This window comes from Argiope bruennichi, chromosome 11 (assembly GCF_947563725.1).
Source record: "Argiope bruennichi chromosome 11, qqArgBrue1.1, whole genome shotgun sequence".
Lineage (NCBI taxonomy): Eukaryota > Metazoa > Arthropoda > Arachnida > Araneae > Araneidae > Argiope > Argiope bruennichi.
In genome coordinates this window covers 93,132,123-93,151,317 of record NC_079161.1, presented here as the reverse complement: position 1 = coordinate 93,151,317, position 19,195 = coordinate 93,132,123, and the positions used below count along the sequence as shown (strand labels likewise).

At 28.9% G+C, this 19,195-nt stretch overlaps 1 protein-coding gene across 3 annotated transcripts; it reads right to left on the bottom strand.

Moving 5' to 3' along the window:
• Nucleotides 1-5,887: 5,887 nt before the first annotated feature.
• LOC129956882 (uncharacterized) lies at nt 5,888-18,804 on the bottom strand. Of its 3 annotated transcripts, none has more exons than XM_056068887.1 (3): nt 18,406-18,804; nt 16,944-17,032; nt 5,888-7,870 (listed from the first exon to the last, which is right to left on the bottom strand). In XM_056068887.1, the coding sequence occupies exon 3, from the start codon at nt 7,603-7,605 to the stop codon at nt 6,115-6,117; it is 1,491 nt and encodes a 496-aa protein (XP_055924862.1). In that variant the 5' UTR covers nt 7,606-7,870; nt 16,944-17,032; nt 18,406-18,804; the 3' UTR covers nt 5,888-6,114. The 3 variants fall into 3 exon arrangements, with proteins under 3 accessions (XP_055924862.1, XP_055924861.1, XP_055924863.1); XM_056068886.1 differs by having other exon boundaries at nt 16,952-17,032; XM_056068888.1 differs by lacking the exon at nt 16,944-17,032.
• Nucleotides 18,805-19,195: the final 391 nt, after the last annotated feature.

The window sequence follows — 19,195 nt, the reverse complement described above, 5'->3', positions numbered from 1 at the left end:
ATGGCAATATATACACTGAAAAAGAATTAATAGATAACATTTTCGTAACGTGCTGTCATTGCGAACCAGCTGGAAGCCAAAAGCTGCTAATGAGGAAAAATGAAGCGACATTATTGTTTAACAAAGGATTCTAAAACCCTCTGCGCTCTTGCGCATGAGTTAGAATGGGTTTAATTCACCAAAATAAGGAGGGAGGGGGAGGGAAAGATGAAAGGAGGAGATCTTTACATTTAACAATAAGATAAATTCGGATTACTTGCGGACTGAATTAAAATACAATAATACAGTCAGAAAGGATCAGATATTTGCATACACGTGGGAAAAAAAAAGGTAAAAGAATTGAAAGAAGAAGTAAAAGCGAAAATCAAGGTCAAATATTGACGAAGAACCCCGGAAACGCCTCATCATTCAGCGTCTCATCCCTTTGTGAGATAAAATCGTCGAAAAATGGTCGTCTCAGGATACTGAAACGAACAGTACAAGACTATGAACACCGACAATAATGAATTTTAGGGGGTGGGGGAGGGATGCGATTTCCCATCATCAAGTAAATTCACAGAAAACAGCTTTGTAAGACTAAATAAAATACTACGGCTTTCATATTTATTATAATCTGATGTTTAAATAAATAAACTCAAAAATATCTAGAAGAGGCATATGAGATTCGAAAGAAACTAAACACAATCAGTATTTCCAGTGGAATAAAAGCGATTAAATTATATAAAAAGTTAAAAGCAAATGTGAAAAGCTGTTTTAAAATTTGTGTCAGTGAAAGACGCAATGAGATAAACTGCGAGTCTCAAAGAATTAGCTAAAAAAATTCGAAATCGTGAAGGCTAAAAAGGTTAAAAATGAAGTGGACCTGTCCCGACATCAAACGGAATTAACTCAGTTGCTTTCTAGACAGAGTATTACATTACTTATATAAATATATATAATCAGCTCTGTAGTTCTCATATTAACTTCTATTCGATCATCTCTGGTTATATTTTATTCAAAATTTGATAGACATCAGCAAATTTGGTATAAAGATCGTGTAACGAACTTCCACCGACTCACTCAAATCCTTTTTATTTTTGTCACAGATGAACAGACATTACCCAAAAATGTGTTTTTTGAAGCCAAGGAGCTCTAAAAATGAGGAGATTCGTTAAAGTCTCCAGCTCGAATGTTTTGACGATTACTGTACTTTATACTATGTATACGATTAAGTAAAAATGTACAAGATTTGCATGCTTTAACACACTAAAATACATCAAATATCAAACATGCAGAAACGAATTTTATGAAATCAATTCATTGTTTTTCAATACATATCGACTTTGCAAACAACAAATAAACTTTTCACCACAACTTTCTTTAATGGGACAAATTCAAATTACATTCCATAATAAAACTTAAGTATTTTAATAATAAAATTTTAATTTGCTCTTGGAAAGGATTTTAAAATTTATCTTTCAAAGAACAAATTATTACAAATCAGCTTTAAAATCCCAAAAATTCATACAGATTTCATAAAATTAAAGGTGTCCGGACTCAAAAATCTTCAAATTTTATTAATTTTTTTTCTTATAAAAAATAATTTGTTTCTTTCTGCTCAAAATGACGTTTGAATCATGTTTATGTTAGAGACAAAATTATACTTGGTGGGTTTTTTTGAAAACCTAACACTCTGAAATTGTTGACACGTTCTCCATAAACTAGTAGACCATGAAAAGAAAAGGGACGGAGCTAAGAAGCATAGGCGCCTGAGTGATGCAGCCATACTAAAATTACCAGATAGTATCGCAACAGCGTAGTTAGAAACACAGACAATGTCAAAAGGAAAAAGACGGATATTTATGCGATTCTGCAACACTGGAGCTCCACAGACTCTGAAACAAAACATATATGCCATGCTGGGCCTCAATCTGGGAGCTTCTGTAATCGAGCCCTGGAGCTGAAACAAAGACCCACCACTCATAAGAGAGTCATTAAAACTCCTCTTCGAGATGATGTTGTCACTAGGGATTGCAATACCGGACGAAAAGTTCAATACCGGTATACGGTATTTTTTAAATCTTGATACCGGTTTTAATACCGGTATTAGAAATTTTAGAAAAAGAAAGCAAACAAAGGTGTTTTTTTTTTTTTTGTTTTTTTTTTTTTTTTTATTTACCAGTTTTGTTAGAGAATGTAAATATCACACAAAATAATTTGTAACTTATAAATTGTAACAGTATATAATCACAAAAAAAGTAAAGAAACATTTTATTTATTTATATCACAAAAAAGTGTAAATATCACGATTCAGTCTATGGTACTATTACAACTTTTTGAAATGTGATCTTAAAAAACATAATGGATCAATTATACTGTCATTAAGCCTGAAACGTAATTTTGTGTAAAAATTACCAGCTGTCGAAAACGCGCTTTCGGTATCTACGCTAGTTGGTGGTACTGTTAGCAATGCGCGATATACTTTTTCCAAGTATTTACCTCTAAATCCCTCATCTTCAAATAAATTCGATTTCTCGTCGGATGGTTTTGGATATAGCTAATTTCTGTATTGTACTTTGGTTCGTTGAATTTTTTTTTTTTTTTTTATCGCTAATTCTAATTTTTGTTCAAGAGACAATTCCTTTTCACTATCGACAGTAGTGACATCATAATCTTCGATAATTGAACCGAATTCTTCTGAATGTGGATAGGGTTATGGGTAAAAATTTTAAGAAAATTTACTCTAAACTTAATCAGATTTGAATTGGTTATTTTCTTTTCTTCTTTTTCATTTTTAAAATCATTATAATTATGTAAATACCGTAAGACATTTTCTATTTCGGTATGCCCTTCTTCTGTGCGATTTTTCAGTGTAATATATAATTCTTCAGATAGTGATGTATGCTGTTCTTTTAACGACTGCAACATGAAATTTATTGTTGCATTAGCTGCTAATAAATAAGAATCTCTCCGACATAATGCCTCAATAGTCAGTTTTATTGGGTATAGAGATGATATAGTTCTGAATATTGAGTCGAATTCACTATCTGAAAAATTAATTTACAGGTTTAAGTCGATTATTGCTTTTTGGATTGGACTTCTCAGTTTCAAAAATCGTTCCATCATTAGGAGTAAACTATTCCAACGTGTTTTAGAATCTAATATTAACATATATTCTGTTTTATTTTCAGTTAGTATATATTTTAGTAATATATCTTTTTATAGGGGAACGTTTAAATATCTTAACCATTTTTCGAACTTTATAAATTATAGGAAGGAATTCTTGATAGGTTAATATTTCATCCTCATTAGCAATATCTTCTTCAACAATTACATTGTTATTATCTTCATTGTCAATACCACTAGCAGTCTTACTCTTTTCAAAGTTGAAATCCGAAATTTCTATATCCACAGTATTTGGATTCTTCTGTTCTTTATTTTTTTGGTACATCTTGTACTCCTAATTGAATTCCATGTGCATAGCACAACTGCTGATTTGCACCAATCAACTTTCCAACTTTTTTCATAATTGTTGCTCCATTAGTCGTTAAGGAAACAATATTTTCTCTCAGGGATAATCCACGTTTCGCTAATTTAGATTTAAGCAATTAATTAAGACATTAATTAGCTAATTAATTTCGCTCGTTATGGAGACATAAAAACAAAAACGCATACTATTTTGATATGTTTGCAATACCTGAACATATAGTGGAGAAATTTTTAAAATTTCTAGTAAATACCGAAAAACCGGTATTTAAACTTGTGAATACCGGTATTACAAAATTGTACAAATGGCTTAAAATACCGGTATTCGGTATCCCGGAATTGCAATCCCTAGTTTTCACCAAAATGATGCCTATATTTCAAATGCTAGCTTCAGATAATCTGTGGAAAGGTGTTCAAATTTTAAATGCATTTCCCCCCCATAATGCATTTTTTCAAGATTTCTTGTAATCAGATTGTTGTAAGTCAAGACCCGTTAAAGATTAAGTGATGAAATTCGGAACATATCTTTTTTAAACATTTTACATTAATTCTGATTCAGCAAATTTGAAAAAAATGTGTACTTTAAAAAATATAATTTTAAAAAAATTAGAATTTTAGAATAAAAAAATGTAGAATAAAAAATTAGAATATAATTTTTAAAAAATTAGAATAGAAATATTTTTCATTTTTTATAGATTTAACATTTTTTTTCCAATTGCTGAATCGAAATTAAAGCTCATATATTTGTGTTTCATTTTTAAAACACTTTTGAAAAATAACCAGGAATATTTTGAGTTTTAGCAATTTAAAATTATCCTAAAATTTTTTAAAAAAATAAATTAAAAATAATTGCTAAAAATTTTGATGCCTTAATTTTGCTTATTTGTTAAATGAAAATTGTAAGTCAATTAATTCCATCAATCTAGATAATTTGTGGTGCAAAATAATTTTTTAATGATACAATTCTTTTCTTTTTTTAACGTTAGATTTTTTTTTTTAACAATTGCCATTTTAGAATTCACAATTTTGAAAGAAAAAAAAAATTCCCAAAAGAGCAAACTATCACGAAGCATTTTTATAACATTGTGCAGTTTTGATTTGCGATATCATAGAACAAACATACAGTTACAATATACAAACAGATCTTACAAAGAAAATTAATAGACAAGCGGTTTCTGAATCAAATCTTCAAATTACCTCCTAGAAAATTGGAATGTTTATGTTTTCTGATTCATAATCTTGATAATCTGTGGTAAGAAAATAACATAAAATTCCTTGCCAGTTATTATCATTTGCTTCCTAAATGTTTTCATATTTAATTTTTCATATTTATAATTTATTTCATCTACACCAAAAGGCAATTTTTACGTGTTGTTACAAATTAAAAATTGATTTTTGCGTTCCACCCTACTGTACAGCCTCTACGTAGAAGAGGTCTACCCCAAAATAACTGATTTTTATAAACTTCTCTTGCTGGCTCCTTGTCGGGACGACACTAAACCAAAGCAGAAGTTTGCAGCGATAATTCTTTCCAATCGCCAAAACTGCAATGTGTCGCCAAATAGAATAACAGAACTCTGCCTTTGGCGGACATTGACTGGCAACATAAAATGAACTTTTGAAGATTTCTTCAGTCGGTGTGTGCTTCTATTTAGTGCAAGCGAAAACCCAAAAGTTAACTTTCTAGTTGTAATTGTTTTATAGTATTGATTAATTAAAATTTATTTCAAATATTACTCGACTAAATCCTATACCTAGAATATTTTGCGTTTTAGTGATTTAAAATCCCTCCCCTTTTTTTTCTCCTTTAAAATAAATAAATTAAAAAAATATTTAACATTTTTGTGTTGTAATTTTGTTTATTTGTTAGATGATTAATCAGTACAAAAAATTTCAATATTTACATTAATAATTACAAAATTTTTTAATGTGTTCCGGACCCTCTAATTAAATGAGACATTTTTGAAGAGAAATTCGAAACTGCAACAAACAAATATGAAATTTGTAAAGTCAATTAATTCCTTAAATCTAAATAATTTGTGGCACAAAACATATTTTAATGATAGAATTCTTTTATTTCCTTAACGCTGGAATTTTTTTTAATTGCCATTTTGGAAGCACCATTTTGAAAGAAAAAAAATGTTCCCTAAAGAGCAAACTATCGCAAAACATTTTTATTACACTGTGTAGTTGTTGCAGTTTGTGCGTTGTGCAGTTTGGAAAAAATTTCAAAACTGCAACAACAACAACAAAAAGAAATTTTTAAAATCAATTTATTCTTTAAATCCAAACAATTTGTGGTACAAAACATTTTTTAATGATAAGATTCTTTTATTTTCTTAAAGGTGGAATTTTTTTTAACAGTTGCCATCTTAGAATTTGCAATTTTCAAAGGAAAAAAAATGTTAAGTAAATAAAAATATACAGTAAAACATTTTTATTTCAGTGCAGTTTTGCTTTGCGATATCATATAACAAACATGCAATTTAGAATGTAAGAGAATACCGAACAAAGAAAATTAATAAACGAACTGTTTTTAAATCAAATCTTTAATTACCTCTCAGAAAATTGAAGTTATGCTTACTGATTCTTGATAATTTGTGGTAAGAACATAACATAATTTCCTTGCCAGTTATTATTATATGCTTCCTAAATCTTTTTAATTTTCTTGGCTGGCCTTTCTATTAGTTCTTCATCAGGTTGTCCACTTGGTTGAAAATCCATTGGATCCATCTGATTTATTTTATTGCAATTTGAGAAGTCCCGGTTAGACGTACCGGTAGGAATATCGTTCACCACCTTAGTGAGGCGTTCGCGTATTTCCAGCTCTAATAGTGATGAAAAATTTGAATTGAATGCTTCCGCGAACCTCTCTCTGTCTTCTTTGGACAACCTGGATTCGCGCATAAAAAATTCCAAAAAATCCCACTTGCCTTCTTTTACTAGTTCATAACACTTGTGCAGTGCTTTACGACTCATGACAAGTTCCAACGTTTCCTCAGGGTCCATATTTGTAAACATAAATTTGATATTTTCAGTATCTTTACGTTTAAAAAAATTATCTAAATAATTTGTGGAATGTCTGAAACCTTTAGGAGTGATCAGAAAAAGATTCTGAAAAAGTTTTGAAGGATTATATAAGTATTTAAATTGTTGTAACAGAACAAACTGCAGCATTTCATAATCGTATTCTACAAAGAAAGGCAATACAAGCTGTGCAACTTCAGGAAAAGCATCTTGCCGTGGCCAATCCATAAAGCTTCTAAGGATTGCACACGATGACTTCTCGAGAACGTTCTGAAACTGTTCCGTATTCATCTTGGTCAACAAATAGTAGAAAACCTCGGTGTATGGATGAAAGCTGTCATTCACGTGTTCTGCTACATATTCGGCCGTTCTCACCAATGACGCATCTTTTTCTTCGCAAGTTAACTTTTCAAAAAAATATTGAGTCGCTGTTTCATAACCGTTCTTCGCAAACAATTCAAAAGCTTGTTGATAAATAGAGGAGTAGTGTCCTACCCATCCCACAAGATAGCTTTTTAACTTACCTACTCTTCCTTTTAGGATGCAAGTCCAAAAGATAATTATTTCTCCCGTATCATTGCATGGAGGAAATTGCCCATTGTTATAAAAACACTTTTTATTCAGCGGGGACATTTTTTGCCAAATGTTTTGAATATCTTCATCAAGGCAATACAGACAAGCTAACTTAAATCGCCGGTTGATGTCCAACTTTTCATCGCGGATCATTGACTCAGCTGTTTTCCGATAGTTTACAGTCCCCATATGTGTCCAATGCAAGTATTTTAGATATTCTGGACAGTCAAAAATTGAATGCTTCGATCTTAAAAAGAACTCGTGGTACTTCCACCATTTATATATTTCCATAAAAATAGGATTCAGTAGATTACCTAACGGCTCCCTCATCGATTCAGGTAAACTGAGTTCGGCTACAATGCTTTTGAACAGTTCATGTTTTAATTTTATTCTTTCCTCGCCATCTCTATAAACCACAGTAGAGGGAGATATATACTTGACAGGGTCACTAACCAAAAGGACAGCCATTTTTCTTAGAGAAATGTCTTGGAGGGACAGCCTGTAAAGACTTTTGAGTTGGCTAACAATTGGATTTGACATAGCCGGCAATCGAAATATTGGCACTTTTTTAAACACTGACACTTCAAAGTTGTTCGTTCCCACTAAGACTATCTACGGACTAAATCGTAAGTTAACCTCTAGATGCCGTTAAAAAGCTGATTGAATGATAAAACAGTAGTTTTTAGATCCTTCAAAAGTAGGAGATTTTTTCTCGAATGTAGTCTATATAATAGTAAATGTTGATATTGAGAGACATTTTTTTTTAAGTTCATCGCCTGCATTTGTCTTCAATAATGCTTGGTACCTGTAAATAAAGAAAAAACAAGATTATTGAGAAAAAATAATATAAAAATCAAGGAGAAGTGTTGCCACAAAAACTTTGTCGCACACTCTCTCATTAAGGTATTATTTCTGAGAACGCCTTACATAGCATTGTACAATAACTGCGAAATATTAATTTTTGTCGTGATTTTAGCATTTTGACTTTCTTTTGTTTCATCCTTGGCGAGAAATTTAGCGATAAAGCCCTGGCATGCAGTTCATGATTCCGAAAAACTGCATTTGTGTTATCGACACGTTTTTCTCAACAGATTAAAATCAAAATTTGAACAAAACTGCATTTGAAGTTACAAAATCCAGGACCAAAATTGATACATTTAAGTCATAGCGTTTTTCAATAATCTTGTTTACATGTTTCTAGAAGTACAGATCGAAAGACGGTCAATTACTAGTTGGATTTCACTCAGAATTTCATAGGTGTCTACGCTGTAATATAAGTTAACTCTGAGGATAGAATTTTATCTAACTCTCTTCGATTGGTAGCTATCGTGTTAACTTATATTCGAACAGCAGGGCAGACGATCTTCCTCTGAATGGATTTTACTCAAACTTTTATAGAAATCTGCAAATTTGGTGAAAAGACCGCATACCAAGTTTGAACCGTCTAACTCAAATCGTTTTTGAGGTATCTTTGTCACAGAAAAACACGCGGCCTTTTTCCAAAAATGCATTTTTTCGAATCAGGGAGGTCTAAAACGGGGAGATTCGTCAAAATCTCGAGTCACGTACATAATTTTGACTCATGAAATACTACTAAGATGAAATTGCAACTCTCATCCCGTTGTTGCCAATAAATGAAAATAATATTAAATGAATTTCCAATATACACATCGAGTACTGGAAGGGGGAAAGTAACTAGATATTTCTCACCTTTGTCTGCATGTCTTTTTGTTTGTGCACAAATAAATATTTTATTCTTCAAAGATGAATCAGGAATGCTTATTTGAAAAGTAAAATATTTCAAATTATATTTAAATCTGTTTTTGATCATTCCACTATAAAATATTTGATGTAGGCACATTTTTAATTGCATTGCCGATTGGCAACATTAGATATAACGTTTCATTAGGTCGTAAGAACGAAAGGCAGTTCTGATATTATGTAACAAGATTATTTAACTTAAATCTCAACTAATTATATTTTATATTTGTTATTCCTTTATTGGCTTTTAAAGAGAAATTTGAACGTCAGTATTCCAAATTTAAGTGAACGATATTAATTTTTAAAGTTTCAACTTTTTTACTTTCTCGTATACGTAGAATAGAGAAAACATAGTAATTGCCAAAAAATTCGAGATTTTGTCGAATCTCCACGTCTTACAATTCCCTGAGTTCGAAAAACACGTTTTTGGAACTCAGGGACAGTATGTCTTTCACAAAGATAAATCAAAAACGCTTTTAGCTAGAAGAATGCAATTTGGTATACGGTCTTTATAGCAAATTTAGAGTAAAATCTGTTCCGAGGAAGTGCGTCTGTCCAGCATTTCGAATATACGTTAATCTGATAAATAAGAAACGGCGAGAACTATATGGATAAGATAAGGTACACAGATTTAACATCTACAATTTAGACACTTAACAAAGTTTGTGCCAACTTGAACAACGGCTTGCCTGTTTGTTGATCTGTACTTTTAAAAACAAGTAAACACGATAGCTCAAAGTCTCAATGGCTTAAATATATCAAATTCGATATGGAATTTTTGTATAAAAGTACAGTTTTCTGTTACATTTTCATTTCAATCGATTGCAGAAATTTGCGTCTAAAGCATAAATCTGATTTCTCTATACTTTTAATCGCATGCCAGAGATTAATCGCCGAAAATGACACGTCAGATTCAGCAAAAATGCTTAATTCCGGCCAGAAAATGTTTCGTAACTATTGTACGCCAATGCCATGTAAAGCGTTCTCCGGCACGATAAGTTTAAAAGAAAGTGTGTGAAAATGTTTTGGGGAAACCAGTACGCTGGTTTTATCTTAGTTAATACAGTTTCAATTAATATTTGAATTTAAAGTCAAGATAATAAAAATATATTATTAGCGAAATTTAGCCCATACGAAAGATCTATTCAAAGAAACTCGCTTAATTACAATTAAATTAAATCTCAACATTATAGGCAAAAATTATTGGTTCTGCAAATGGCGGAAAGTATTTTATACCATTCATACGGCCGGAAATTAAGGGTATACGTTATAATTCGTTTGACTAAAATAAAATACAGTACACTCCCGATTATCCGCGGAATTGGGTGGAGCGGCCGCCGCGGATAATCCGAAAAAAACTAAAAACGGGTATAGCAAAAGAGAAAACAGTCATTCCAACATTGAAACATCGTTTTATGTACAATAAAACGTAAAATAAACAGCAGGAAATGTTTAACTAACGCTTAATATTTTAGTATATCACTCAAAACGAACCTAAAATGCATTTTGTTAATGAAAACAGAAAAGTGCTTTGTACTTACAAGAGGCGTCAAGGATACACAGAAAAATGAATACATATGTACTGCTTTAATACTGTAATGTATTATGTAATTACAAAAGAATAACTTTAAAACTGCACCTTTTTGAAAAAATCAGTCAACAAAAAAAAAAACCTTTGTGCGGCAGGCGTGGATTATCCGCTCCGCGGATAATCGGGGGGCTACTGAAATAAACTATTTTATAAACAAGCCTATGTTGGAGTCAAGACATATAAATTAAAACTTATATATATTTTTTAAAGCAGAAAGTACTTGTGGCTCTTTTTCAGCCATGTCATTAGACGAAATAACTGGTATGTGTTTTCAGTGAGGGAAAAAAATAATGTAATTAGGATGCGCAAAGCAGAACAAGCGCCCTAGGCGCTGTTGCCATGGTGCACAAAATAAAAGAATCATTTCTTTGCATTTAAAAGAAAAAATTATTTCATTTCGTTGTATTTAAAAAGTTTTTATTTCTATTTTATTGAATTTTTATTTTGAATATTTTTAATTATTATAATGAACCCTTACTTACAAGATTTTTAAAAATTAAAACTGGCTCAGCAAAATGTGAGAAGTTTAAAAGCTTTTGGCAACAGGCTTCCCTGATTGGGAATAAGGGATTATAAGTAACTTAAGGTTATTAGCTTATGGTTCAGTGCTTATGGTTATTTTATATGTTAAACAGGAAAAAATTATAACAAAACTCATATTCAATAAATTCCTTTATTGCATGAAAAGCAAAGAGTAGAGATTTTAATTCTTTCAGATTTATGTGAAAAGAAATAAGAAGATAACTGGAGATTGTATAAATAAAATAAAATTTTCAGTATGAGTATCAAATATGTTTAAAAAAAAGATTCGATTTTTAAATAGCTAGAAAATAAAATATAATATCCAAAACTATGTTCCTAAAAATTGAATCATGAATATTAGTAAATATTTTTATAACTGATACAAATAGATGTACATCTCAAGGCAAAATAATGAATAGAAAATACTCAAAATAAAACTAAATTTCCCAGTTTTTCTTATTCAGTGCATCAATAGAAGACAGGAAGAAACCGTGGTGTCAAACTAGAAGTAAATAAGCCAGAAAGATAACCATACTTTGATTCTTTGAAATCTTTTTTAATCCAAAAAGATCAACACCATTCTGAAAGATTGATCTATTGGAATTTCTACTTATGCTTTTGAAAGGCGAAAACCAAAAATGATTTTCATTAAAAATAAAAGGACCTATCATGGAAATTATAAACAACAAAAATACTATACTATGATTAAAGTTGGTATAGATATGATAACAAATAGCAATAAGATATTTTTACTACACATACAAATTCTGAAATTTACTTCTTTATATTACATAAAGCAGCTCTACTGACACTTAATGGCAATAGCAACAACAAGTGTTCGCTACGAAAGACGTTTCAGCTTTCATATCTCAGAACTTCAGTGACAAACACACACACACAAAAAAAAAACTTCTATGCTTCATTTCTTTTGAGTATAAACTTATTTCCACTCAATCATCAACACTTTCACATTGTTAAAAATAAGGAGGGGGAATTTATAACGTTTCAAAATGTTCCTGGAAGTATTGTACAGTTTTTTTATAAGTAAAAAAATATTTTTTACTAAATTATAATGAAGTACAATTTTATATGTCATGGACCAATTAATTAAGCGTTAATTTTCATTCATCCTTCAGTTTTCTTTTAACTACATACCTTTATGTTTCATAAGTGCAGTTTAAATTTGTTACAGTGTTAGATATATTATTAAATGCAACTAATTATAAATTTTAATGGATATATTTAATTTAAGCATGAAATAATTATGCACATTATTGTGTGTATATGTGCGCGCGCTCGTGCACGAAGCAGGATGCAGTTTTGAAGACAGTGAAAAGATTTTCGATTTCGTGACGTCGTTTCACTTCATTATGAAGAAGCAGGCATATGTACAAACGATGAGCATACACACAACACAGACCGACACAGAGATTAATGATGAAAAAGCATTAGAACATTTTATCCCTGGTCTTATATAACCAGAGAAATTGATAGGGAAAATATTTCCTCATAGTGTTAATAAATAATGAGATTTCGATAGGGATTTTCAATACACGCGCCAACAAGGCAGAGGTTTTAAAAATGAATTTGTCTCGTCAGCAGTATTATGTCCCTTCACGCGGAGTGTGGGAAAGTTAGGCTTTAAGCCGATTCCAGAATTTTACATAGCATCTCTCGAATAAATTAAGTAGAGACAGTGGAATTGGATCAAGAAATAAGAGAATATTTTAGAATGGAGTTATTATGGGCTAAATTAAGATAAAATCTTGGAAATTAATTAAATTGAAATTAAAGTTTAAAATATCATAACATACATACATATACATACACACACACATATATATATATATATGGAAAATGGAAATGATTACAACGGCGTATGGCAAAAAGTGGCTAAGTTCAATTTTGGGTTTTCTCATTAAAAGTTGTATTGATATCTTAGATAAGAACATATTTCCTTGGAAAAACATTTATATATTCTGATCATATTTTATTTTTATACAAATAACCGATAAGATAATCATCAAGTGCTTGAAAATTTGGGGTCAAAATGACCATGTGCATGTGCTAATGTACAAAAAGTAGGTGTTTCTGCTGAAGGGTAAAGTATGATATAAATAGAAATCATTTGTATTTGTATTCATCAATGCATTAAAAGTTACATACTAACAACTATTTGATTTTTTTATTAAACCTGATTTGAGTTATTAAAACAGGAATGAAGAAAATTCTTGTGCACATTTAACATCAAACAACAAACATTTTTTTAAATATTCTTATGATACATTTTATGATCAAGGAACATCCATATATAACGACCATTGCAAAGTCATTTGTAATGCTTAAATAGTATTAATTCCAAAATGTTTTATATATTATTATACAAGTTCAACTACACTCTCAATTTCTGCATCCTCTGGTCTTAAAAAAAATGAGAACAAACATAAAAGCCGCAATACAAAAGTGAAAAAGAAAAAAGGGGTGCATTTCATTATTTGCTCTATACCTTTTATGTAGGTACACCACTGAGGACAAGTCTACAAACCTGCCTATTCTGCCTTAAGCATATTTAATTTAAAAACATTAATAAATTATGAATTATAATAATTTTTTTTAAAATCTCAATTAATGAAAGGTTATCTATAAAAATTTTCATTTCACACCGATTCCAATACCCAGTAAAATATAGGATTGGATTGTATCTTTCAATTTTTATGGTACAAACCAGTAAAATATGAATTGAACTGATGGCAACTCAGCCCAGAAAATGCAATTATAGAGAGGTAATTTGAAACAATGAATTTTAATTAATTACTTTTAAAAATACATATTATGGTTCCAATTTTCATTGCTATTTCATTGCTTTTCTGAAATTTCATTGCTATACATTTCCAAATTTATTTTTAAAAAATATTTCATGCAGTATTTTATGAATACACTTTTTATTTTTCTAATAAATTTCAAATAATTTCTACAATTACAAAAATATATTCCATGCTAGCCAGAGTTTAAAGATGGGGTCTTTCTCCACATATTGGGATTTCTTTTCATTACATTATTTTAATAGGATTACTTTCCTTATAATTTTATAATTTATTTATAATTTTTGAATAATTAAACATATGATTTAAATTCAAAATTAAACAATGATGAAATTTTTTATAGTTTTTTTAAAAATAATATTATTGGGGTTATTTTTTCTTCTGTAATATATTTGACATCATAAAAATACATTATCACTCTTTAAACTTGGAGATCAGCATTTTTTATCAGTAAAGTAAAATTCTTTACGGATTTCAAAGATTATTAAACACATTCAATATTACAAAAAAATATTTATTAAATAATTTCATTAATTATCCTTTATATATCAAGAATAGGTTTTGATTCAGCAAGCTATTTACCTATTATTATATTTAGCTATTAAAAGTTTAATAATTTCCTTTTTCAGTCTGAAATTAAAATTTTAGATAGGAATAAAGAAAAAAGCGTAACACTATAAAAGGAACAGAAATAAGACTTCTAAAATAGCACATGCCACAAGCCTATTAAAATTTGATAATTCTTTGCTGAGATTGGATCGTAAAAATCATGCAACAAATAAAGAAATTAGGTGAAACTTTCTGTAAGAAATATTCACAGGAAGACAGTATAATAAAATATGAGCATAAGAAAATAAATATTCATAACGGTAAGTCATTTTTGTATAGTGAATTATATCACACTCACATGCTAAATTAAAAGTCATGAAGAAAGTAAATATTACAATAAAAAATATCAAAGAATAAATAAGAAGTATTGAGTAGGTAAATTTGATGTTTCTAAAATATGAAATTCTTATATTTTATTAGATTAAAGTAGAAGAAAAAATTCAGCTATAATTTAATAATCTTATTCATGTGTATTGTATTATTTTATATTACTATAATAACATTGGATACAAATCTAATAAACTTGAATATGAATCTAGTAATATTGAGCACAAGTCAAGGTTGTATACATTAAACTAGACACTAAATTTCTGGCCTAGGCATATTAAAGTGCAAGGTATAGGTTCCAAGAAAGCCTTGAAATAGTCAATGTAAAGCTAAATTTCTGACACCACTTATCACCAAATACTAGTAATAACACAGTATAAATAGTAGCCCAATGTCGGCATCAAATTTTAATGTAGCGATGCCAAATTAACAAAACAAAAATAATTATAATAATAATAATATATCTGTACTATTATTATTTTCATGAAGTAACTTATAGTAAACCTGTCTGTCAAGATGTAAAAAACAAAACTTCATCAAATAATGAAACATATACTTTTTCCATATAGTAATATCAAATACAAAATCAACTTCTTTTACAAAAAATTGGCTTAAAAAACTTTTCTTACTTATACCAATTTCATTTTAATTTCAAGTTCTTTAAAAGGACTAATTTTAATTTCAAGCAAAAAATTAAAACTTATTAATCAGCCCATAAGCATAGCAGGTGTTTTACAATTCAATTCTGCAAATACACAGCACTCAAAGACACTCATTCAAAGGCTAATGCTCCCAAATCCGGAATCAATTGTAAATTTAGTTAACATAGAAAGTTTAGTTTAGTAAACATAGAAATCACATTTCAGACATAAAAAAGTAGTGCAAAAAAAAAAAAAAAAAAAAAACTTTTTTTTTCTATTTAGTTGAAACTGACTAAAACATAAAAAAAATTATATAAAATTGAGAAATCCTCAAATTTTTAAAAATCTATCGACAAAAAATAGTAGATAATACTTGAAATACTTGTGCACAAAAGAAAAAGGCATACAAAATACAACCAAAGCTGATTTATACATATAATTTTGATATGGGTGAAGAAGATCAATAGAATGAAATGTGCTGTGCCTATCACGATTAGGAATAGAAACAACAACACGATAAGGAATAGAAAATATTTACAAATGCTCTAAAAACTAATATGGCAAAAGTTTCCGATTTGGAATGTTATTAAAATGATATATAAAAAATTTTTCTTCATATATTATTGATTGATACCTTTAAGCTAAAGCATCTGAAAGCAAAAAATCAAAATAAATAAATAAAAATGAACTTAAATGTGTATTTAGCCTATAAAATATTAAAATCATATTTAGATATATATATTTGTCTCAATGAGTTCATTATCAATTCAAACAGGAACTTTTTCATTTGATAACAATATTTTATAAAAATATATATATAAAAAAAAAATTCAGAAATGCACTATGCATATTTGATTTAACAACTGACAACTTATTTAAATAAAATAAAAACTTTATTTCATTTGTTATGAATAAATTCAATAAGTTTTATTCAAAAAAATTAAAATGATAAAGAAGCTAATTATTTAAATATTGATATCAAATAATTATGCAATAAAATTTCTGATTAATAAACACAATTTTACCATGCCCACCGTTCTTAAAAGAAATATAATTATATCTATGTCAATAAAATATTAAAAATTGTTTAATTGCTTTCAGTTAAGTTTAAAAAATTCAAGGAATTTGCACAATTAACAGCAACAAATCAGAGACAATCACATCATTTAAATTGAATATAAAAAATTCCCAAACTGAAAGGCATATTAGTAATAAATATAAATATTTGTAACAAATATTAAATTTAATTCATATAATTTAATTTAAAATTATGATAATTTTAAATTCTTAATTGAATATAGAGGATATGAAAGTCTTTTCTGCATTAAAGGATATAAAACTGAGATGCAATATTAGAGAAACTTCACAAATAAAGAACAGCTGCTTCACTTTCTCATTGGAATTTTGAAATGTGGGCATGCAAGATGCTTTTCTAATAACACAGCACACTTTAATTTCTTTTATTATTTTTATTTTAAATATTAATAATTAAATATTCAAAGCAGGTTCTGATAATATCACTAAATTAACATCTGGAAATTTTCTATCAGGATTCAATGTTATATCTGAATATGAAAAAGAAAAAGGAATGGGTGAAAAACTAACTTGCATACTATTAGCAAGCTGAGAAAAATTCCTTCCAATCACATCTTACTTCAATTACTTTGATACACATTTTTCTGATTTCATTTTTGCTAAAAAACAAGCAAACAAAGAAGATATATTCAGTGTAAACTAGTAAAACCAATATGTTCAAAGTAAATTGCATTTTAATCATATCAGTTAATTTATTACTGAAAATCTTTGGTAAATTTAATCACATCAGATATATTAAAACAAAGATACATAAAAAAAACTTCTATACATAGGGAATTCTCCAGAAATGAAATGTGCAGTACATCAAATGTAATTTCTCTAATAAAATTTATATACACATAATGCAGTCAATAATTCACATCTAATAAAGTAGATGATGTAGAAATGTAAAGAAGTTTAGTAGAAATGTGCTTCCCCAATTCTTACTAAATCAGAAATTCTTGAAAAACTGAATAGTTGCTAAAAACAGAATTATTATTTTCTAGTAAGTCATATATCACTCTTAGTTCATGTTTCACTCAACCATCTTCTATTTGAAGCGAGATTTTTTAAAAAAAATCCAGTTAATCTTTAGAATTTTATAGAAAAAAAGCCCTGTAAATAAAAACAAATGATGAAATGGTTTAACTTAATTAATAATGTTAGAAGAAAATTGAAATGAAAGCTCAAAATCAAATAAAAGTTTTGTTTCTGTCTTTTTTTTTGTTATAAAATATTTTTAATTCACTGTAAGTAAATCGTTATATGAACAATTATTGAAATAAACTACTTGTATAACCTCTCGTTTTATGCCCAAGAAGAAAAAAAATGTAAATTGTTATAAATCGGAAAATGCTAAAAAATCATGAGTGTGCATTTTTCAAGATCAAAATTTAATGTACTGAATTTTTACCTAGACCCATATGCATAATTTTTTCCCTTATTTTTCAAAAAGTTAAAGAAAAATGCTGAAATAAAGCTAGATAAAGGTTTATGTTTTAGTTAACTAAGCCAGTATTTGCCATTCCCAATACTGAATTATCAAATAAACAAATGACAGTGAGCATTTCAATTTACTTTCTGTTATTTGATTCACAAGGGCAGTGTATTCAAATACAATCAAATTAAAATACTGTATCATATAAAAATTAGAAAATCGTTCAAGAGATTTTTTTTCCCACGTTTTTAAATTCATTGCTGAGTGATGTGATTGGTCCTTTCGTTAGTTGGCTATAAATTGACAAACCAATAATTCTGGCAAAATTTTAATTATTTTTAAAAAAATTTAACTACGTTTAATTCAATTTTAACTTTTGAAGTTTAAACTTAAATTTGTTACAAGGTTGTTTAAAATTTTTCATTTTAATAAGAAATATTCAGAAACCATCCTCGTACTTATTAAATAACATTGAAGGATTGGCGATAATTTCTTTGGCGAAAATACCACTTTCTCTCTGTACACTTTCTTTTAACAGTATAAACAAATACTTACTTTTTTACTACTTGAAAGTAAGAAGCTCACTCATCGGTTGGCGCGTTTTGGTACTACATTTGGCTCTTGCACAGTTAATTCATAATAACCTGCACAGTTAATTAATAATAATTAACAGAATTTGCTGTTTCCAATTATCAAGATATTTCAAATGTTTGAAACACTGCGAAATTTTTTTGAATTTTTCATTTCAAAAATCAAACAGTTACGGAAAAACTGGGGAAACAAAAACAAAATTAATCTTAATTGTTTAACAACAATACTAATAACAAATTTTGCATGAATATACATCAATATATAAGAAATCCACAAAAGGATTTTATTAAACCAGTAAACAGCATTAAAAAAATATATGATGTTAAAATATTTTTAATCTTGGTTATACTTCCGATTCTGTAAATGGTCGACAACTTTGATTGTTTGTTTGATTGGTGGGTTAGGAGATTTTTGGCAACAAAGGCTGTCATCACAGCGTTCAACAATATCTCCAGTTAATAAATGTCAAAAAATTTCAAGTCTTGAAGGAAAATATGGAGAGATAGTTTATCTGCAAATACTTTACTCGTGAGTTGTTTAAAATTTCTGTTTGAAAGAGAGTTGAGGCCCAACTTCGACCAGAGCCTACGTCTGGTGCTTGCGTATTTTCGGCAGTGCAGTAAGATATGATCCAAATAATTCAGAGTGGCATGTTTCGCAATTTGGTAGATTCGACAGGTTAAAACGATGTAGAAGGCTAGATATAATGAGTGTTTTGGTAGAAATTCTAGCGCAAATGATGTCTTCTCTTCTA

Coding starts and splice junctions, on each gene's coding strand:
- LOC129956882 (XM_056068887.1), bottom strand. CDS start 7,605: ATGTCAAATCCAATTGTTAGCCAACTCAAAAGTCTTTACAGGCTGTCC.